The sequence below is a fragment of the Balaenoptera acutorostrata genome, chromosome 14, assembly GCF_949987535.1.
Source record: "Balaenoptera acutorostrata chromosome 14, mBalAcu1.1, whole genome shotgun sequence".
In the NCBI taxonomy this organism is placed as follows: domain Eukaryota; kingdom Metazoa; phylum Chordata; class Mammalia; order Artiodactyla; family Balaenopteridae; genus Balaenoptera; species Balaenoptera acutorostrata.
The window spans coordinates 73789864-73810552 of NC_080077.1; the positions used below are offsets into that span (position 1 = coordinate 73789864).

The 20689-nt window shown below is 37.0% G+C and overlaps 1 protein-coding gene across 1 annotated transcript in view; it reads right to left on the bottom strand.

The window, feature by feature from the left end:
- Positions 1–20263, bottom strand: part of LOC130704723 (cytochrome b5 reductase 4-like) — a 41761-nt gene extending 21498 nt beyond the window's left edge. Inside the window, exons 1-7 of the mRNA XM_057527642.1 lie at positions 20155–20263; positions 17479–17508; positions 15253–15313; positions 13786–13843; positions 12074–12167; positions 10230–10262; positions 8153–8275 (exon numbers count right to left, since the gene is read on the bottom strand). Of these exons, the coding sequence (XP_057383625.1) occupies positions 8153–8275; positions 10230–10262; positions 12074–12167; positions 13786–13843; positions 15253–15313; positions 17479–17508; positions 20155–20263 (508 nt within the window). The remainder of the gene's footprint in view (positions 1–8152; positions 8276–10229; positions 10263–12073; positions 12168–13785; positions 13844–15252; positions 15314–17478; positions 17509–20154) is intronic.
- Positions 20264–20689: the final 426 nt, after the last annotated feature.

Genomic DNA, 20689 nt, shown 5'->3' on the forward strand with positions numbered 1-20689 from the left:
GATTCTAGTAAAGCACCGGTTTCTTCTTAGCGGTGTAGCATTTGACATAAATGGTTCACGGCCAGAGACCAGGGGCTGGGCTGTGAGATAAGAGAAAATCTTTATATTGGCCTCTGCCCCCGGTTCCTGGCACAGAGTTCCTAAAACTCTTATAATAACCTAAGTGATAAGAACACTAGGAGCAGCTCTTGTTCTTTATACAGTAGTTCCCCCTTATCCATGGGGGATACATCCCAAGGCCCCCAATGGATGCCTGAAACTTCTGGGTTTTTCCTATATATATGTACATATTATACAGTTGTAATTTATAAATTAGGCACAGTAAGAGATTAACAACAATAACTGATAATAAAATAGAACAATTATAACAATATACCATAATAAAAGTTATGTGAATGTGGTCTGTCTCCCTCAAAATATCTTACTGTACATACTTAATGCCGTTTTCATCTTAACTAAGTACTTATCATGAACTGTGGCAGTAACTTTTGCAGTTTAAAGTACAACAGCAAAACTAGCACGGATTCCTTTTTCCTTCTTCACAATTTCACAGAGAAGATTTGTTCTCATGGTAGATCTTAGCAACCTCATAATTTGATTTTTTTTTTTTTCCTTTCCTTGTTAAGACAAGAACTTTCACCCTTTCACTTAAAGGAAGCACTTTACGGTTTCTCTTTGGCATACTGGAATTGCCAGCATCACTTCCCTTGCGCTTTGGGGCCATTACTAAGTAAAATAAGGGTGACCTCAACACAAGCACTGTGATCCCGCGAGAGCTGATCTGATAACCTGGACGGCTACCAAGTGACTAATGGGTGGGATGCGCTGGACAAAGGGATGATTCACGTCCCCAGCGGGACGCCTTGAGATTTCATCACACTACTCAGAACGGTGCACAATTTAAAACTTATGAATTGTTTATTTCTGGAATTTTTCATTTAATATTTCTGGACCACGATTGACTGCGGTAAGTGAAACCTCAGAAAGCAACACCACAAATAAGGGGGGAACCACTGTATTTGTCTTTGACCCTCATCTCTAACACGGGATTCCTAATACCCTTGTAAATTCCTAAGTAATAAGAGAACCAGGAACATTTTTGTTCTCATGAGGTGACTCTGGGTGGGCTCCTGGATGAGCGCCGGTCACCAGAAAGACTCAGCTATGATAGAAGTTTGGAATTTCCAGCCCCACGTCCCACCCTCTGGAGAGGGGAGAGGGGCTGGAAATGAAGTTAATAACTGATCATGCCTATGTGAGGAACCTCCATGAAATCCCAATAGCAGGGGGTTTAAAGAGCTTCCAGGTGGGCAAACACATCAACACTGGGAGGGTGACAGACCTCAACTCCCCACGGACAGACGTTACTGTGCTCAGGACCCTCCCAGACCTTCTCTCACCCTCTGCATCTCTTCCGTCTGGATATTCATCTGTATCATTTATCATATGTGATCTACTCTAGCAAATTAATCAAGCCCAGGGAAGGGGTCTTTGGAACCTCCCACCTATAGTCAGTTGGTCAGAAGGACAGGTGGTAACCTGGGCTTGCCACTGGCGTCTGAAGTGTGTGTGTGTTGGGGGACGGGGGGAGGGATCATGTGGGACTGAGCCCTTAACCTGTGGGATCCGATAGTGTCTCCAGGTAGACAGTGTCAGAACTGAGTTAACTTGTAAGACACCAGCTGGTACTGCAAAGAACTGCTTGCTGTGGAGGAAAATCTCCAGGTATTTGGGACCAGAAGTGTCAGAAGTGAAGCGTTCTGTGTGAACAGTAAAGGAGACACATAGGAGAGAAAGAGAGTAGGGAGGAAGTGAGTTTTTTTCCTACACAGGAAAGAAAAATCTGAGTTTTTCCTTTACAGAATCTGTCATAGCTCATACAGCCGGGGTCAGCCTGATTTAGCCTCGCTGGCTGTCTGTTTCTGCCAAGACAGTGACCTTGATGAGCAATGAACTTGTGTGCAGGGATGATGGTCAGAACACCTGAGAACAAGCGGAGCCTTCAATAGCTCAGTTGGTAGAGCAGAGGTTTGCAGAACACTTGAGAACAAACTATTTTCAAGAACTGTACAAATATCTAACATTTTTGACTATGGATAAAATAACTCAAACCCATGAAGTCACTAGAATACCTTCCTATGCTGAAGAAACAACAAAGTTTTAGTTATTATATACTTTTAAAAGTATTATATAATTGCATTTATTTTGCTGTTTTTAAAAATTATTCAGCCTTTTCACTAACTTTGGTAAAACTTCCACTTAACCTCTAGTAGTATAGTTTTATCATCCTCACCCAAACCACTCTTGAATATATGAATAAGAATACGTTCATAACAGCTTCAAACACTAGGATGATAAACGTGTATGGGCACACATTTTTCCATATACTGGGGTAAAACCTAATGAAGCAGTATTAGTAAATTGACAATAAAGCATAGGATCCTTTCTGGTTTAACTATTACTGTTAAAAATATACCTAAAGTGGGCTTCCCTGGTGGCACAGTGGTTAGGAATCCACCTGCCAATGCAGGGGACACAGGTTCGAGCCCTGGTCTGGGAGGATCCCACATGCCGCGGAGCAACTAAGCCCATGCGCCACAACTACTGAGCCTGCGCTCTAGAGCCCGCGAGCCACAACTAGTGAGCCCGCATGCCACAACTACTGAAGCCCGCGTGCCTAGAGCCCACGCTCCGCAACAAGAGAAGCCACCGCAATGAGAAGCCTGTGCACCTCAACGAAGAGTGGTCCCCGCTAGCCGCAACTAGAGAAAGCCCGCACGCAGCAACGAAGACCCAATGCAGCCAAATATAAATAAATTAAATAAATTAATTAATTTAAAAAGACATAAAAAATTATTTTTAAAAAAATATATATATACCTAAAGTGTATTCAGGTCTTTTACTACCTCACCTAGACTGATGTGAGCTGAATCCTTCTTTCAAAGTGAGGATTTTATAGAGTTAAATATTAGCATTAAATTAGGAGAAAGGAAGCTCTTTCTCCAAGACTAGATTCAATGGGGCCCTTAGACAATGGGGTCCACATCATTTAGCAAGGTTGTCACTAGATTTGAACATTTCTGTGCTTATCACTTTTCCTCAGTTCCATAACTAATAATTCAGCCATCATTATACACTGAAGTGCCTGAACTGCCTGATTCTAAGTTTTTAAACTTCTTCTATTCTATCTTTTAATATAGTAAATAATTTCTTACTCATTTGCAGCCTGCCCCATCTATTCTGTGTTTCTTCTTATTCAGGCCATTCTGCTAGAAATAAGAAGAAGACAGCAAAATGCCAAAGCATCTTACAGTTACTGTGCAAGCAACGACTTTACACCTGCTGGGCCAAGCAGACAATTTAAGAGAACAAAGCACAGTGAAGTTTCTATTTGCTATCCACAATATTTTTTTTTCTTTTCCAGTCATTCTGAATGCTTGTTTTAGGCAGCAAAGAAACATGGATGCACAGGCAAGGAAGGGGAGGGGAGGGGTGAGGGTGGTTCTTTCTACACCTGCAACGAGAGCTGTTATTCACTACGGCAGCGAACAGCTTGCCTGCAGAATCACAGGCTCCACAGAAAGCCTCAATTAAGTGACTGCTCACAGAGTGCTGACAAGCACATTTACACGTACAGACAGTACTTCAGTGTGTGTGCACGCACGCGCGTCCGGTGTTAGCAGTTAGGAAGCCCTGATGAAAGTATAGTTCAAATAATGAGAAACTGCCATTTTTTTAGGTTAAAAAATAAGTATCAGTGATTTCATACAGTTCAACTTGAATTATAAAGACAGTTATAGATTCTATATATATTTAACCTAGAGGTTTATAAACAGCTGCTGACATATCACAATTATGACACAATTTTTTAAAATCTTGTTTATAATTTTGTATCCCAATATTCATTTACTGAGTTGTTTGTTGGCAAATCTGTATAACTGCCTTTGTCTGGTGATCTAAGTTCCCATATTAAAGGCAATCACAATTAAAATAAACTTTAGGTTGGATACAGGAATAGCAATCCAATTATCTATTAGTTTCTGACTCTTAATAGACACAAGTTCGTTAGGCACCACACACACACACACACACACACACACACACACACACACAACTACTCACTCATAATCTTCATTTATTCATCTTTGGGAAGAAGAAAATAATTGGAAGCGCCCAAGTTACAAATGGTAGTTTGGTTCTAGTCATATAATTTAATTTACTAACTATTACAGCTGGATTAAAGGTAAAAACAAAGTAGTTTCTCTTCTCTGATTATGTTCTTTGCTATATTTGAATCTTTTGTGTAAGTAAATTCTAGATTTGACATGAAAAGGTAGTGCATTAAGTCTTCAACTTACATGCTTATTTTCAAACTTAAATTTTTAAACTAAGAAATTTCAGTAAGAGGAAGCCAGCATGAAAACCTCCTTGAAGACCAAGGAGCCATGTGATAGACTGAACATTTGAAGCTACTGACAGCAAGTTAATAATAATACTCTGATATGTAAGTATTCAGCTTTGCTAGTGTGGAAAATAACCTATAGTTTTTGTCATGATTTAAGGAAGAGAAAGGACAAAGAAGAAATTATCTATGCTAATTCTGTCAAACAAATTAAAAAAAAAATCCCCTAAACTCTGAGTCATTTTCCAAAGTGGAAAATCTAATTCACTGAAAAATACATGCATGGCTCTAATTTCAGACAAGAAAGCTAAAGCAAACTATGGTGGTTCATGACTCAAGCCAAAATTTATGGCAGGGATGAAAGAGTTCATGGAAAGCTTCAGGAAATTATAGAAAAGAATACTTGAGCAATGTTCATTCTATTTCCAAATGGAGGTCAGCCTGGGTTCTCAGTGTCATTTATTTCTAGGACTTAGCTTTTATCTGGTTTGCTATGATTTTCTAATCACTAGAGAGTCAGATAATTTCAGGGCAACAGATTTCACTTTAATAATATCTCTTTTCATTTTCACTATCTTTTACCTATTCTCTTCTGATCTGCTACATCACTCAGTTATTCCTCTGTGTTCTCTCTCCCTACCTTATACCACACAATTGAGACCTCCTGCTCTGGGAAAATGACTCTATTTGAACTTTCCCACATATGGCTTACATTTTCTTTCTCTACCACCTGCAAAAGTTCTGGCACAATAAGTACCCAGTAATGATACCTGGAAAGCCCTTTATAGTTTTTTGGGTTTTTTTAAAGCCACTTTCAAAATATTGCTTGATATTCACCTCCTTCATTCATGGAGAGTCATTTAAGGTCAAATATACCTGCATCTGTTTGTTCACGTAAGGTAACCTTAGAATACATTCAAGTTTGCACTATGTAACTTGCTCTTACTGGCCTATTTCTTGATACAAGTATTCTTCAGTCTCATGTTTGTGTATGTTCTTTCTTCCGCCTGGGAAAATAATTTCTGATGCCTTTTATTTGTTTCATACCACAATACCTAAAATAGCCTTCTACACACAGTATGTACTCAAAATACAGCTACGTGATACTTCTCTGAAAATAAAAATACTATCCACAAATATATTTTTATAATTTTAAATATTTAAAGATGCTAAACTGGGGCTTCCCTGGTGGCGCAGTGGTTGAGAGTCTGCCTGCCAATGCAGGGGACACGGGTTCGAGCCCTGGTCTGGGAGGATCCCGCATGCCGCGGAGCAACTAGGCCCATGAGCCACAATTACTGAGCCTGCGCGTCTGGAGCCTGTGCTCCTCAACAAGAGGGGCTGCGACAGTGAGAGGCCCGGGCACTGCGTTGAAGAGTGGCCCCCACTCGCCGCAACTAGAGAAAGCCCTCGCACAGAAACGAAGACCCAACACAGCCAAAAATAAATAAATAAATAAATAAATAAATAAATAAATAAATAAAATTAAAAAAAAAAAGATTCTAAACTGAATACATGCAGTTGGTTTCTTCTAACCCCTCCCTAAAATAACAGCAAAGATGGTTTTTTTTCTGTGTGTGTGGTTGTTTTTTTAAGGCCTAGCCTGCAAGGACAATAAGAACAGAAATAAAAAAGCAACAGAAGTTTGGGAGCTGACAAAGCAAAGAGACGACTGGTAACTGACTCAGTAGACTCCGTAAAGCTACATCCTAAGCTAGACAAACAAAAAGCCAAGAATCAACCCATCTGTAATATGAGATCCCTTTTAGGCTCAGAAATTGGCAGGACCAAGTATCTCTAGAATCAGAGTGAAGGCAGAGCTAAAACCACTTTCTGGAAGAAAGTTCATTTAAGAAGCCTAGATGCCACCTCACCCACTTTCTGAAGTCCTCCCCTACTTCACATGGCCACATGACTGATTCTCTCCTATTCTGGCAAAGTATCAGAATTTTGCTCTCTCTGTAGAGGGCAAAACAAAGGGTCTCTAGACTAGGTATATGTTGTAGGCTGAACTGTGTCCCCCTCAATTTTCAACGTTAAAGTCATAACCCCCAGTACCCCAGAAAGTGACTATATTTGGAGACAGTGTATTTTAAAAAGTAAGTTAAAATGAGGTCATTAGGGTGGTCCCTAATCTGATGTGACTGATGTCCTTATAAGAAGAGGCAATAGGGACACAGACACACACAGATGGAAGACCATGTGAACACAGCCATCTGTAAGCCAAGGAAGGGCCTCAGGAGAAGTCAACCCTGCCAGCACCTTAGTCTCAGACTTTCAGCCTTCAGCCTGTGAGAAAATAATTTTCTGTTGTTAGCCCACAAAGGCTGTGGTACTTTTTCACAGAAGCCTTAGTAGACTAATATAGTATACTAGGCAAAAAAAAAAAAAAAAAAGGAAATTAAATTTACAGATATCCCAGGCTTCTTTTCCCATATAACTTCTGAAATGCTGGATGCGAGGTAGAAAACTGTTTACCCTAGAGACTCTGACAAAATACTGGCATCAGACTTTTCCCGAAGAAACCATCCAGCCAAATAGTAAATATTACTGTCAACAAGCCACACCCACATGCACAGAGTTTCCAATCAGCTTTTAGAGTTCCACCCTGAAGTACGAGCAGCTGGTCAAGGATCAGCAGACATTCAAAGAAAGCATGTAATATGAAAGACAGACCAAAATAAACAAACTGTAGGAATACAGGCTACACAGGGAGACAAAAAATCTCAAACACTATAATTCTTAAAAAGAGAAGATAGAAAATAGGATGCTAAAACAAAGGAACAAAAATCAAGAGTTCTCCAAAGTTAAAAATATGAGAGTAGAAATGAGTAACACAACAGCAGAGCTGGAAGACACAGCTGAAGAAATCTCTCAAAAAGTAGAAGAAAAGGACAAAATTGAAAATGAGAGAGAAAAGACAAGATAATTAGAGAACTGGTTAAGAAGGCTTAAAGTAAGACTATTTCTAGAAAGTAAGAACAGACCATGGAGGGAAGAAATATCAGTATTCCCCAGGCCCGAGGGTCTTAAGTTTCCGTAATGGAAATATTAGCAAAAAGGATGAACATTCGGCACAGAAGTTCAAACCGTGAACTTTCAAAACACTTGGAAGAGGCATATCAAACCGTGAAATTCAAACCGTGAAATTTCAAAACACTTGGAAGAGGCAAATCCTACCAGTTTCCAAAGAGAAAATATGGAGTGCGTTCACTTTGTGGAAATTCATCAAGTAGAACACTTGTAATATGCACCTTTGCCTATAAATGTTATAGTTACGTAAAAAGCTTTAAAAAATAAAGAAAGGAAGGAAATGAATGGTATCATCCTTTAGGAATAAACTCAGAAACTGGTTTAGGTAAGCAAAGAGACAGTAAATGTGCCTTCTCTAACAGAAAAAAATCTAGATGTGCCCACAAGGCATAAACTTAACTTGTTTTTGCACCTTTTAAAAAAAAAAAAAACCTCAAGGAGTGAATGGTTGCACAAGAGTTTGAGTGGGTTTCTCCATTTAGGTATCATTACCTAATGACCTTTGTTATGTCTAAACATTAGATAGCAGAGTCAGATATTTAATTTCTGCTTAAAAAAAAAAGGAGGATTACAGACACAATGTCCGTTTTCAACTCCTTAGAGAGAGATACAACGACCCTTTGGCTCACTGCAAGTGGCCTTCCAAACTCTGATACAGCTGAGCCACTGATACAACATTTTCATTAATCCAGGACTCAAAATAATAGCACAGGCTACCTGTATCTTTCTTTGGAATAAGTGAATAATGATTCTCCAGGGGATGACCAAGGCATTTCCAAGAAGTATTCTCTTTTTTCTTCAGGACAATCTCTATTTTTCCCACGTTCTCAACAACTCGCGCTGAAAAGAAGATAAATTCCATTTGTATTCATTGATACTAAATATAAGATTTTACTTTTAAACCAATCTTTCTCAAACAACCCAAATGTCCCAATCAGATATGAATGACACTGAGCATTTGTGAGATAAATAAAATTTTGTGTACATGTTCATCAAAATTGTTTATGCCTTATATGGTGTTAAATCCAGTTTATGTTAGATTCAGATTAACTTCTTTGAAATTAATTTATCAAGGGCCAAACTAATACATAATGCTAGTTTTCATACAAGCTCAAATAGAGCCATGGCAACTAATTAACACATAGCTTAAAAAAACAAAAACTTAAATATACAAATTAGCCATTGAATGGATCCACAAAAGCAAATTTAATTTATACTCTTTTAACATTTCTTGGGATCTGAGGGGTTCTTATGAGTGAATTCAGTAAACCAATATTGAGCCTAATAAACATAGAAAAAGCTTCAGGAGAATGAATCCCAATAAAGTGCATGTCAATTTTTGATAATTAAAAATCTTTTAGATTCTCTTTTTACTTTTGAATGTTTAAAATAGTTTAGAATACATGAGTACAATAATAAAATAAACTTTTAAAATTGATTAAATTTTATGAATTGAATGTGCTTTTAAAGATCTAAAGTATATTTCTTTTTGTCTTTAGAAACAATCTGTCCTTCCTCATTGTAAACACAAAATTCAGTAGCAATTTAACAACTTTTAAACACAAATTAATCAAATAAATTCAATTCAATGAGCACTGATTTGAAGCTTAACAAACATAAGAAGTCCTTGACTTTAAAGAGTTTAATTTATACAATTTATAGAACTTACTATGGTATAAAGAAAAGGGAAGGTATAGAACCGGTGTAAGGTACTCTGACAGTACTTTTAAACAAGAAACCACATGTATATATGAATATAGAATGGAATATTATTCAGCCCTAAAAAAGGAAGGAAATCCTGTCACTTGCAATGACGTATGATAAATTTAGAGGGCATTATATTAAGTGAAATAAATAAGACAGAGAAGACAAATAGTGCATGGTATCATTTATATGTGGAATTAAAAAAAGAAAAGTCACACTCATAGAAACAGAGAGTAGCAAAATAGTGCCAGGAGTTGGGGCAGGGGGAGGGGGGAACAGAGAGAGCTTGATAAAAGGGTACAAACTTTTAGCTACAAGATGAATAAGGTCTGAGGATCTAATGTATAACATGGTGACAACAGTTGATGACACTGTCTTGTATAATCGAAATTTGCTAAGACAACAGAACTTGTGTTCATACGCATACACACACACACACAAAGGTAAATATGTGAGGTGATGGATGTGTTAATTAATTTGTGTGAATCTTTTCACAGCATATACCTTTATCAAATCATAACGTTGTACACTTTAAATCTTTAAATATATAGTAATTTTGTCAACTATATTTCAATAAAGCTAAAGAAAAACACAAAAAACAAGAAACCACCATTCTCTGATGAGTCTTCTATTGCTAAACAGCTGTGTAAAATCCACATTGTGTATTTACATGCAGAAATATTCATAATTTAATGTGCTCTGTCAATATTAAATATTTGAATATATACACCTAAGAAAAATTTGTCTGGTCCGGTCAAGTATATTTCTACAAGCTGCATGTCAGGAGTAGGGCCGGAAGGAAGAATGGGGACAGGAATTTTTTTTCTAAGGAGAGGAAAAGGAAAGGGCAAAGAGATGAGATGAAAAAGGGGAAAGAAAAAAGGCATGGGGGGAACTGAAACCAGAGGGAAAAGAGTACATTTAAAAATTAATGTATTTGCTTATATAGAAAACATCATGTCCTTGTCTGCAACATGAAAATATACAAATGAATAATAAGACAAATGCTGTCCACCGCCCCCCCCGTGTGTGTGTGTATGTATATGTGTGTGTGTATATGTACATAGATAAATTATTTTTGGTAGCTTACCAGAAAAATCTTCCTGAATCTCATGACTTAGGGCTGGAGAAAAAAAAATTTCAGTTAAGATCCAACTTCAGTTCCTATGGTCTACAAACACCATATAAGATCATTTAAATGGTTCTTTCATGAACCATTTCAAATCTCTCAAACATATCCTGAGAAATCAAAAGAAAGAAACTGAACACAACCAAAATACTGTGTACAGTATTTTGAGACAAATTACTTAAATATGTATCTTCAATTTTTCCATTTCTCTCCCTATTAATTAAGGAGTAAATACTCAATTGCCTACAGGTGGATAACCCACACTGGTGCAAGGATAGTCCCAGATTGACAATGCTACAAACCAAGAAGGGAGCAAGGCAGGGAGAGATAGCACGTGAAACACACATACTCCAGGGTGTGCACGTGCGTGTGTGAATACAGGCCGGGACTGGGTCTAGCTCAGCGTTTCCTTTCTTACTGTTCTCTAAGTTGAATATTCATTCAGTTATTGAAAAAGAAAATTATTGGGCATCTATGCATGTTATGCACTTTCCAGGTGTTACAGTTATCACAGTTAGTAAAAGAGAAAAATCCCTGCTCTTATGGAACTTACATTCCAGAAGGGGGTGATGCAAGAAGTATTTTTACAAACATCTGCTCTAAAGTTCACTGTGTTAATATAGTTATGTGGAACTTAAAATTCTGCATTATTTTAGTCCTTCTGATCTAATATTAGCAATCAGGAGTTTCACATTTTTGACTGTGGAATTTTTGTTTGTTTTTTATATGTGTGCAAGATACAGTTAGCTACAGTGTGAACAGAACTAGCCATAAAGTATTTGAAACATAATACGTGCTGACACAGAGGTCTTCCTTAAAGAAAAATCATGACAGAGCTAATGAATAATGTATACTTTTCCAGACATCTGAGTTTTTGATTAAAACTCTCTCTAAGAGACAATACATATTAGATCTTATGCTAGCAAAAAATAGGGTAGCATGTATTTCTAGAAGAAATGTTTAAGATTTGAGGTTGATTAATGAATGGGGGGAAAATAAGAAAGAAAATACATTTATCAACTCCAATCAAATTCAGGACTAAAGGTCCTTCATTAATATGGTAAAGCCATGAGCTGAATCTCGAGTCATCTGAGGCCTGGAGAATTTCAGTCTCTGTTTTGCAAAAGTAAATGAAACATTCTTTACATAAGAATGTGTGCTTAAAATACAGTTTTCTTCTTGCTGTTTTGGTTTGTTTCATTTCTACTTTCTAACTAGAATAACATTATCTTCTTTAAAGGAGAAAAGGATGAACTCCTAGAGTCATTATGGGTGAGAAATGGATTAAGAATCTGCCACCTTGATCCTAGATTTTAGTCCTGATTTCTTTCTGATAGATCTGTAACCTCTCAAAACAGACAGAAGTGAACTGTATGGTAGGTCTTTGCCCATGAAGGGACAGGCAGCTGAGGGGTACAGTATAACCTTGCGACTGGCAAGAGACAGGCCGATAGAACAGCGCCTGGTGATGTCTACTCAGTGGGAGCACGTGACAGGCAGGCCTCCGGAGATTTATTTGTAGGTATTAAGTTACAGAGTCTTACAAAGCTGGGCCAACACGTATTTCATATGATTATTGATTATGATCGCACCTAATTGTTTAAACTTGGGAAAAGTGAGGTTGTACTGCCATTTGCTAGCACTTTCCTTAGTATAAAGAAATAACAGAAAAAAAAAGATCAAAAATGACAAACCAAAATGACAATGGCACATAAAATATTATAGGTACTGAGACTCTACACCAGTAACTACTATACCTAAAGGAAACAAAAGTTGTTTCCATTAATACAGAATAAGGTACTTACCAATATGTATAAGATATGAATAATCCTTGATAACTGTTTCTGCTCTAAAGGAATCATCCCAATGATCAGCTCTTACTGAGTCTAAACTGATATCCTTAAATGGAAATCGAAAAGCGAAAGATTAAAAAGTATACTTTTCACCAAACTCCTATTACTATACTTTTAAGCTGATCAGTGGAAGTTCATATGGTACTTATTTACAGAACCCACAAGCTAAATACACATTATTCCTGTTTTTTGCTCTCTCATACAACCCAGTTCTTCTCCTTCAAAGCATATATCACAATTTTAACTATGCATTTGTCTATGCTTAATGTCTACCATACACACTCGTCTTTAAGCTCTAAGTGTAAGGGGCAGAATATTGTCTTCAGAATATTGCTCAGCACCAAGTAGGTGCTCAAATATTTGTTGGGTAAATAATTTGGAAAAAAAATTAGAATCAGACAAGAAGCCAAGATATTTGTGTTCATTTTTATCTTTCCACTATTATGTGACTCTGCGCAAATAACACAACCTCTTAAGCTCAGCTTATCAAAAAATTAATAATAATAATAAATTCACTAACAAATTTTTAGATGTCTCTAATTTCTATGTAGCTTTGGTGCAAGTTATTTTGGTGCCTATCGTTTACACCATACACTGAATACATTATTCCACGTAGAAACCTTCCCCCTTCCCTTAATTATCCATCCTCTGTGCTTCACTGATATTACCAATGAGAGCACACAGACCCCAACCTCGCCAGGCCCTGTCCTCTTGGTTCAGGACTGCTTGGTTAGGAGACAATACAAAGAGGGAGTGGAAGGCGGGACAAGCAGTGCCTCTCTGGGCCTCTTGGCTCTTTCAGGCAGAGGCTGGTCACTCCTGTGGAGCCATCAAATCCTGCTGCAGGAGTAGGAGGAACTCACCAGCTCAGATGTGGTTCTGCTACTACAGAAGTAGCATGAATTCTCAGAAATTCCTAGCTGCCAGAACTTGTCTTTAAATCTCCACAGTTCCTCAAGTGTGGGAACCTTGCCAGTTGCTGGAGGATGTGTCTGGAGATGTTGTAAGTTGCCTGCTTATTTATCTGATTTCCCAGCTGGTCTGTAAGCCTGGTGAGAGTTCAGTCTCTATGAATCTGGCCCATCATTAGATTCCTGAATTCTACGATGGTGTTGAAAATGAAGCAGGGGTTCAATAAATACTTAGTGAATGAATTAACTCCTTAATTTTAGTTTTCAGAGGGCATTAACTGAACCCCGTTAGTGGCTTAAGCATACTAAGCTCCAGCAGTACAGTCTCTCCTGTCTCTTGAATTCCAATTTAAGTGCAGGAAATTAGTTCGTATGGTGAAGTTAAACTGGGACTCTCACTGCTGTTATCCATGCTTAAACACAAACAAAAAAAAAAAATCACAGAAGAGCACATAAAATATGCTTCTTCCTAGTCTATTTTTTCCCTAAGATGCTCTGGCATGGTTGTTAAGAGCATATACTATGGAGTCAGCCTGCCTGGGTTCAAAACGCTAGATCTGCCGCTTACCGTGTGACTTTGGGTAAATTACTTAATTTCTGTTTCCTCATCTGTAAAATAGGGGTAACGAAAGGATCTACCTCACAGAGTTGCTGTAAGTTAATATAAGAAGAGCTCTTAGAAAAGTACACCTGCGCATAGCTAACATTTGTTATTTACTTTTTTGTTTTTTCTGATCTTAAAAATGTATTTACCTTCTGTTTAGTATATATGACAATGGTGACTAAAGCGTCTGTTTGGAACCAGTCATAGCTGTAAAATATTTTAAAAAGAATAAATAATCATGTGCAGTAACATATATTAAATCATTAAATATATAATTTTAAAATATATACAATTTAAAAATATAAAATATGACACAATAAATACATGATTTAAAACATATAGTTCAAAATCTACAGTGAGAAATATATTTCTCTAGGTAAAGTTTTTTTCTAAATAATCAGTGGTGTTACCATGAAATAAATAATAAAGCAATTATTTCTCAATTTAAAATACTTATACTTCCATGTATTCCAACTTGGATAAAAACAAACAACATCCTTGACAAGGCACTTTTTATAAAGGTTACACATCTAAAATTCCTTTTATCAGAGCAATAACACAACATGTTTTCTGAAGGAGCATGACAAAATCGACATGCTTATTACCTTCACTCCTCCCTGTCACAAATATATTATTACTCCGCAAGAAATTAACTCACCAAGGATGTTTAATGGTCAACCATAAAAACTTAAGGAAAAACTAAGTCTTCGGTTTTGTAATAGCTATTGATCAAATTGATTCTGTTTTTGCACTTACTACCTGTATACAGGCCCCCAATGTGAATGCTAGGAGGTATCCTGAGGCCCTTAACTTAAAATTAAATATGAAATAATTTAATAGGTATAGCAAGTAGAGCCGGAAGCTGCTGTTATAGACTCACAGTAGGGGGAAAGGTGGTAAGAGAAAGACTACAAATAACACACATAACCCTAAGGGCATCTGAAATATCATTAACAAAAATATACATGGATTGCTTAATTTACTAAGACAGGGTACAATACATTTTGAAGGATTTCCATTAAAAACTGATAAAGCAAACTAGACACACAAAAAATAGAATAGTTGAATAAATTATGGATATTCTATGATCAATTTCCATCATATGATAGAATACAGACAAAAAATGCTTTTGCAGAATCTTTCATGACATAGGAAATTGATCACCGAACATACTGTAACACCGTATTATCAAAATAGAATAGTATGGAAATAGGTATGACATGAATAAACTGTGTGGAATAAACCAAATATTAAGAGTCTATATCCAGGGTTGATGGGATTACGACTGATTTTATCACTTTCTTTTGTATTTCTCTGTATTTTCCAAGTTTTCTACCATGAATGTATATTTTATAATCAGAAAAAATAGTTCTGAATAGTTCTTTTTTAAAGTTGTGGTGTTTAAAATGGGTTAAACTTCAGTTATATTAAAAATTCATATTTATGGAACAGCTCATTCTCCAACAATGCCTGATAAATGAGGCACTACAGTTCTTGTGTCAAAGAAGCATAATTAATATAATAAGCAATAAATCAAACTTAGAGCCATTTTTTTAATGTGTATATTTTGGTGTCGAACTGATTAAGCTTTAAAAAAGTAAAACAAGAATGCATACCTTGGAGAACTAGGCCCTTCTTTGGCAAGTGGATCTGTCACTTGGCTCTTGGGAAGCATGCCTTCACAAAGAAAATCAAACAAAATAGCTACAGTTCATCTATGTAGCATTTTTCTTTTTTCCCCCCATCTTTTCAGTAAACTTCTTATTGAAATATTATAAAAGGACACAAGTCATAAATGTACTACTCATTGGATTTTCATAAGTAAAACATACTCTTGTAGCCAGCACCTCCCTGTGCCCCCTTCCACTCAGCGCCCCTCCCCCAAGGGTAACCACTATTCTTTTAACATCATGATTAGTTTTTGCCTGCATTTGGCCTTTATAAAAAATGGAATTATAAAATATGTTCTCTTTTGGTCTGGCTTTTTTGGTCCAGCTCTACAGACGTTTCAGTTAATGTCAAATCACCATGATTAATAGTAAACAGTAAATCAGGTCTGGAGCTTTCTGAGATTTTATCCAGGATGCTGAATGCATCAGTAGTTTGTTCCTTTTTATTACTGAGTATTACTACACTGTATGAACATACCATATACCAGAATCTATTCATTCTCCTGTTGATGGACATTTGGGCAGTTTTTAGCTATTACGTATAGTGCTGTTATAAATGTTCTTGTACATGTACATATACATTCTTAAAGAACATCCATCTACATTTCTGGTAGGTATATAGGACATGTATATGTTTAGCTTTAGTAAATACTGCTAAACAGTTTTCCAAAGTGGTCATACCAATTTACACTTTCTACCAGAAGTGTGTGGGAGCCCTGTTGCTCCACCACCTTGCTGGCACGTGGCATTCTGTCTTTTTTCATTTTAGACATTCTTGTGGATGTGCCCCAGCATCAAATTTTATTTTTATTTTTATTTTTTTTAAAGATTTAATTTCTAATTTATTTTTGGCTGCATTGGGTCTTCGTTGCTGCACGTGGGCTTTCTCTAGTTGTGGCGAGCGGGGGCTACTCTTTGTTGCGGTGCGTGGGCTTCTCATTGCGGTGGCTTCTCTTGTTGCGGAGCACGGGCTCTAGGCACATAGGCTTCAGTAGCTGTGGCTCATGAGCTCTAGAGCACAGGCTCAGTAGTTGCGGCTCATGGGCTTAGTTGCTCTGCGGCATGTGGGATCTTCCCGGACCAGGGCTCGAACCAGTGTCCCCTGCAATGGCAGGCGGATTCTTAACCACTGCGCCACCAGGGAAGTCCTCAACATCGCATTTTCAAGGCTCTGGTTTTCTCATTGTTTTCGAAAACTCTGAGAACATGGAAGAGCTCCAAAGATACTATCAGTGATACTATCAGACAAACAACTTCAGGTGTTACATCACAAATTGCATAAAGTAGTCTACAATAAGACAATCTTTTCTAGTTGAAAAAGAAAAGGTAATTCATCTGGCAATCCAGCTTATTAGCTGAATTTTTATAACTTTCTTGTGCGAACAGGGAGGAAAAAAACCCAATTTTTAAACATACATTAGTAATACGGTTCAGTCAGAGTAGCCCCGTGCATTTCGTGTCATACCAAACTTTTTTGGGGGGTTAGTGGCAGTGTCAGTCATAATTCCAAGTCATACTGAACGGCCGAGGAAGCCAGAGCCGCCGAGCCCAGAGGAGAGGAGATTAATAGGCTGGCTGCTCAGCATCTGTGTAGACACTGGAAGAGCACCCCGTGCCTGAGGGAGGGACACGGTCAGCCTGGCCTCTGAGGGTGGAACTCCTAGTCACGATGAGTATTCAAGCTGAGGGCAGATGAACACATGTTCAGGGATGTTATAGAAGGGACTATGGTAAGAGTCAGGGCTGTTCGATTCTTTGTGACCCCCTAGAGGGGTGGGAAAGGGAGGGTGGGAGGGAGTCTCAAGAGGGAGGGCATATGGGGAGATATATGCATGCATATGGCTGATTCACTTTGTTGTACAGCAGAAACTAATAACACTGTAAAGCAATTATACTCCAATAAAGATATATATATATAAAGAATGTAAACAGTAATTACACTCGTGAAAAAATCTATCCTATAAAATAAAAACATCAATATATAAAGATTAAAAAAAAGGAGGGCTTCAATAAGGGATCTACAAAGTTCTCTGCCAAATTCTCTAAGCTTAGGCAAGTAAACACATCCTTTGTATAAAAAATATCTAAATACCCCAAATAATTCTGTGAGGCAATATTGTACACAGTCATGTGAATATGATTCATTTTTTACTATAAATGTACATGACTGACCGTTTAAGAGTTTCTTTTCCTCATTATAGTCTGTACAGTGGTTTAGAAAAAACGTTAGGTAAGAATATTGTAACATCAGAGAGAAGATCGGTTAATATTATTGAGTTAAATATAACAGCCCTCTTCTTGAAGGGCTTTCTTCCGAGGCCTGAGGAGAGAAATAAGGCTGATAAACAGATGGCCTATGCTTTAAGTAAGAAATTTCGTCTCTGAAGACTGCAGGCCATTTCTGCAGGCGTTTGTCTCCCATTTCACTGGGATTTTTCCTCCTTCTTTGGACATTTTTGTTCTAATATCTTGGTTAATTTCTTTAGAAATCACATAAAGACCCAAGTTTTGTCCTGGTCATCGTATTCTGAATTAGTCAAAACTATCCGAAGTTTATTAGATTACACTTTATATATGAAACATACATATTAACCCAAAGAAAGACACCTTATTATCTTTCCTATCTAAGTGAGCAGTTAAAATGATTATTATTACTCCAAATTTAAATGGCCAAAATGCTGAAAATATGTTAAGACTTTCACTTGTATATCAGTGCAATCAATCATTAGGGATACAAGCCAGAAAAAAATTTAATGGGTGTTTTCTTTCAGGATGGCAGCCAGCTCACAAATCTATATTATATTTTGATCACCACAAGTTTTATAACCATATGTCAAAATAAAACCCTCAGCAAGTTGCCAGAGTTTAAAAAAAAAAAAAGAATGCCAAGCTAACACAAAATATTCAAGTAGTAAACTAAATTGATAGACATTACTTGTTAAGGTGACATCATCTTGTTTTGTAGAAAAAGAAACCAAAGTACGTATATCAAAGCTTTCAAATTTTTTTTGTTCTGATTTTCAATCAACCAGAGATCCCATAATTACTACCTCTTCACTCACATGCCATAAAATACCCATGATTAAGGAGGTCAGATAACCATTCTTTTTATTTTCCCCTTTTTACTGAAATAAGTTCATAGCTGAAAGGGATCTTAACAACATACACCAAATTATCATCCGCTCCCCTCATTTAAGGCTGAAAATCAGAGGTCAGGACTTGAATGAACCCCACAGCTCTATAGCAGCAAAGCCAAGATTAAAATTCATCTCCCCTGAAACTAAGCGCCATTTTTCTTAACATGCCATTGTAAGAGATAATACTTTCTGAAAAGACACAGGACCTAAAAACCATTTAAATTATGCCTCAAAATGAGCTTTGTTTTTCAACTGCCAGATGAAAATCTAGTCATTAGTTTGCAAGGGATCACTGATATCCCTGCTTGCTGACTTACTTTCATACAATTTCATCTGTCTTTGCTACTGCAGTTGTGATCATTTGTTTTATCAATATCTTAGAACAAATAGCAAACTCACAGTAACGTAAGTAAATTAAACCTAGTTTCAGTGTACAACATAGTTGGCAGTTTGATGTATCTCATTTATCATGTAAAACAACTTGTTTTTATCTAAGAGGCTCACAGATTTTGTAAACTTGTCCCCAGGGAATTTGTTTCTAGGGAAAAAATATGTCATCTCATATGATTACTTCCTGTCTGATGTGAATTGATTTGAACCTGTCAGAATTTTATGGATCCTGCTAAGTTATTCATTTTTTTCTGAGTCTTTTTTTTCTTTAATACAAGAAGTATCAGTAGGAAGAGAACATCTACCTAAATGATCTAAAATATCTTTAAAACTCCACTAGTGTACTTTTGCAACTCTTTTTGAAAACTGAGTCACAGAAATAAGAGAGGCTATTTTTTTTTTTTACTGTTAAGCACATTTACATCAGAGTTACTCTGGGCACATGAGATACTTTCCTCTCTAACAAGAAATCTAACATTCTGTCTTGATAACTAATTCCATCATTTGGTTGGCTCCATGGCCAAGAAAATGTGCATCTTCTTATAATATTGGTTAGACTGCATTACTCTGATCAGAGCCTCTGCTTTCTGGAAAGGTCAGAGTCCTGCAGAAGGCTGGAGCTGTGATCTTTCAGCACTCGACTCTTCTTTGGTAAGAGGGCTGGCGACAGGTTTTCATTGTGACCCCGATCTAGTTGACCTCTTCTAAGTGGGGCCACAGAAGGAGCCCCTGGGATGAGGAAAGTTAAAAAACAAGCAAACCAACCAACAAACAAACCCTGTCTTACTAGTATACTCACTCATTTAACAAATACCTGTTGACCATCATCTTAATAGGGATAGTGACACAATATGAAACGCTTTGGATAAAAAGTTAGGAAAATACGACTATATGTTCAGTTTGCTTATACATGCGTAAAGATGATTTGGAAGGATCACACTAACACGGTTACCTGCATCTGTGCACAGGAGGGAAAAGGGTAGGTGGGAGACAAAGGTATGACCATGGCACTTCTCATTCTGGAATCATGTGAATGCATTACTGAAAAAATTAAATGAACTAAATTGAAAACTTCAATATGGTCTTTTCAATATGATACGACAAATGTTTTAAAAGAGATATATAAAGGTGGTATGGAAGCACAGGGATGAGGGAGGGCATTGCTACTTGGAATTTGAAAGGACTTCATTGAGGAAATAGTATTTTAGCTACATTTTGAAAATATGTATGCATTTGCCAGGAGGCCCTGAACAAAAACATTCTAGGAAGACAAACGCTGCACTTTTATATATGAATGTCATATTTATCCGTAGCGGCATACCCCAACTTCCTTTCTCACTCCAAAAGGCCGATGTCACGTAACCATCAGATAGGAGCTCCGTCTTATTACCAGGGATCTTAGTCACAAAATCCAAAGTGTACCATTCCATGTTCCCTTTGCTGCTTTGCCTGGCCAGAAGACTTCCTGGCTCTCTACAATGTGTTTAATAACCATTTTTCTCTAGAAATTCTTCCTCATCTCTAAAGAGAACTAACTCTTCATAACACAACTGAGGCCTAATTCTTGGTTTTGTTTCCGAAGTCATAAACTCATTTCTCAAATTCTATAAAATTTAATAATTTATGTATTTCTAAACTATCCTTCTCTTTTACTCTCCTTAATTTATCTTTGTAAGTATCTTTTGAATCATCTTCAAATTTTGTACATCTCTCAAACTTCAAGGCCCAGAAATTTACTCCTTATCCTAGAAGTAGTCTACTAGCAGAATTAAAATAAAGGTTTAATAGTTCAAACACATACTCTGAAAAATTCCAGGATTAAAAAGTTCTAAAAGTACCAGAGTATATAGTTACTT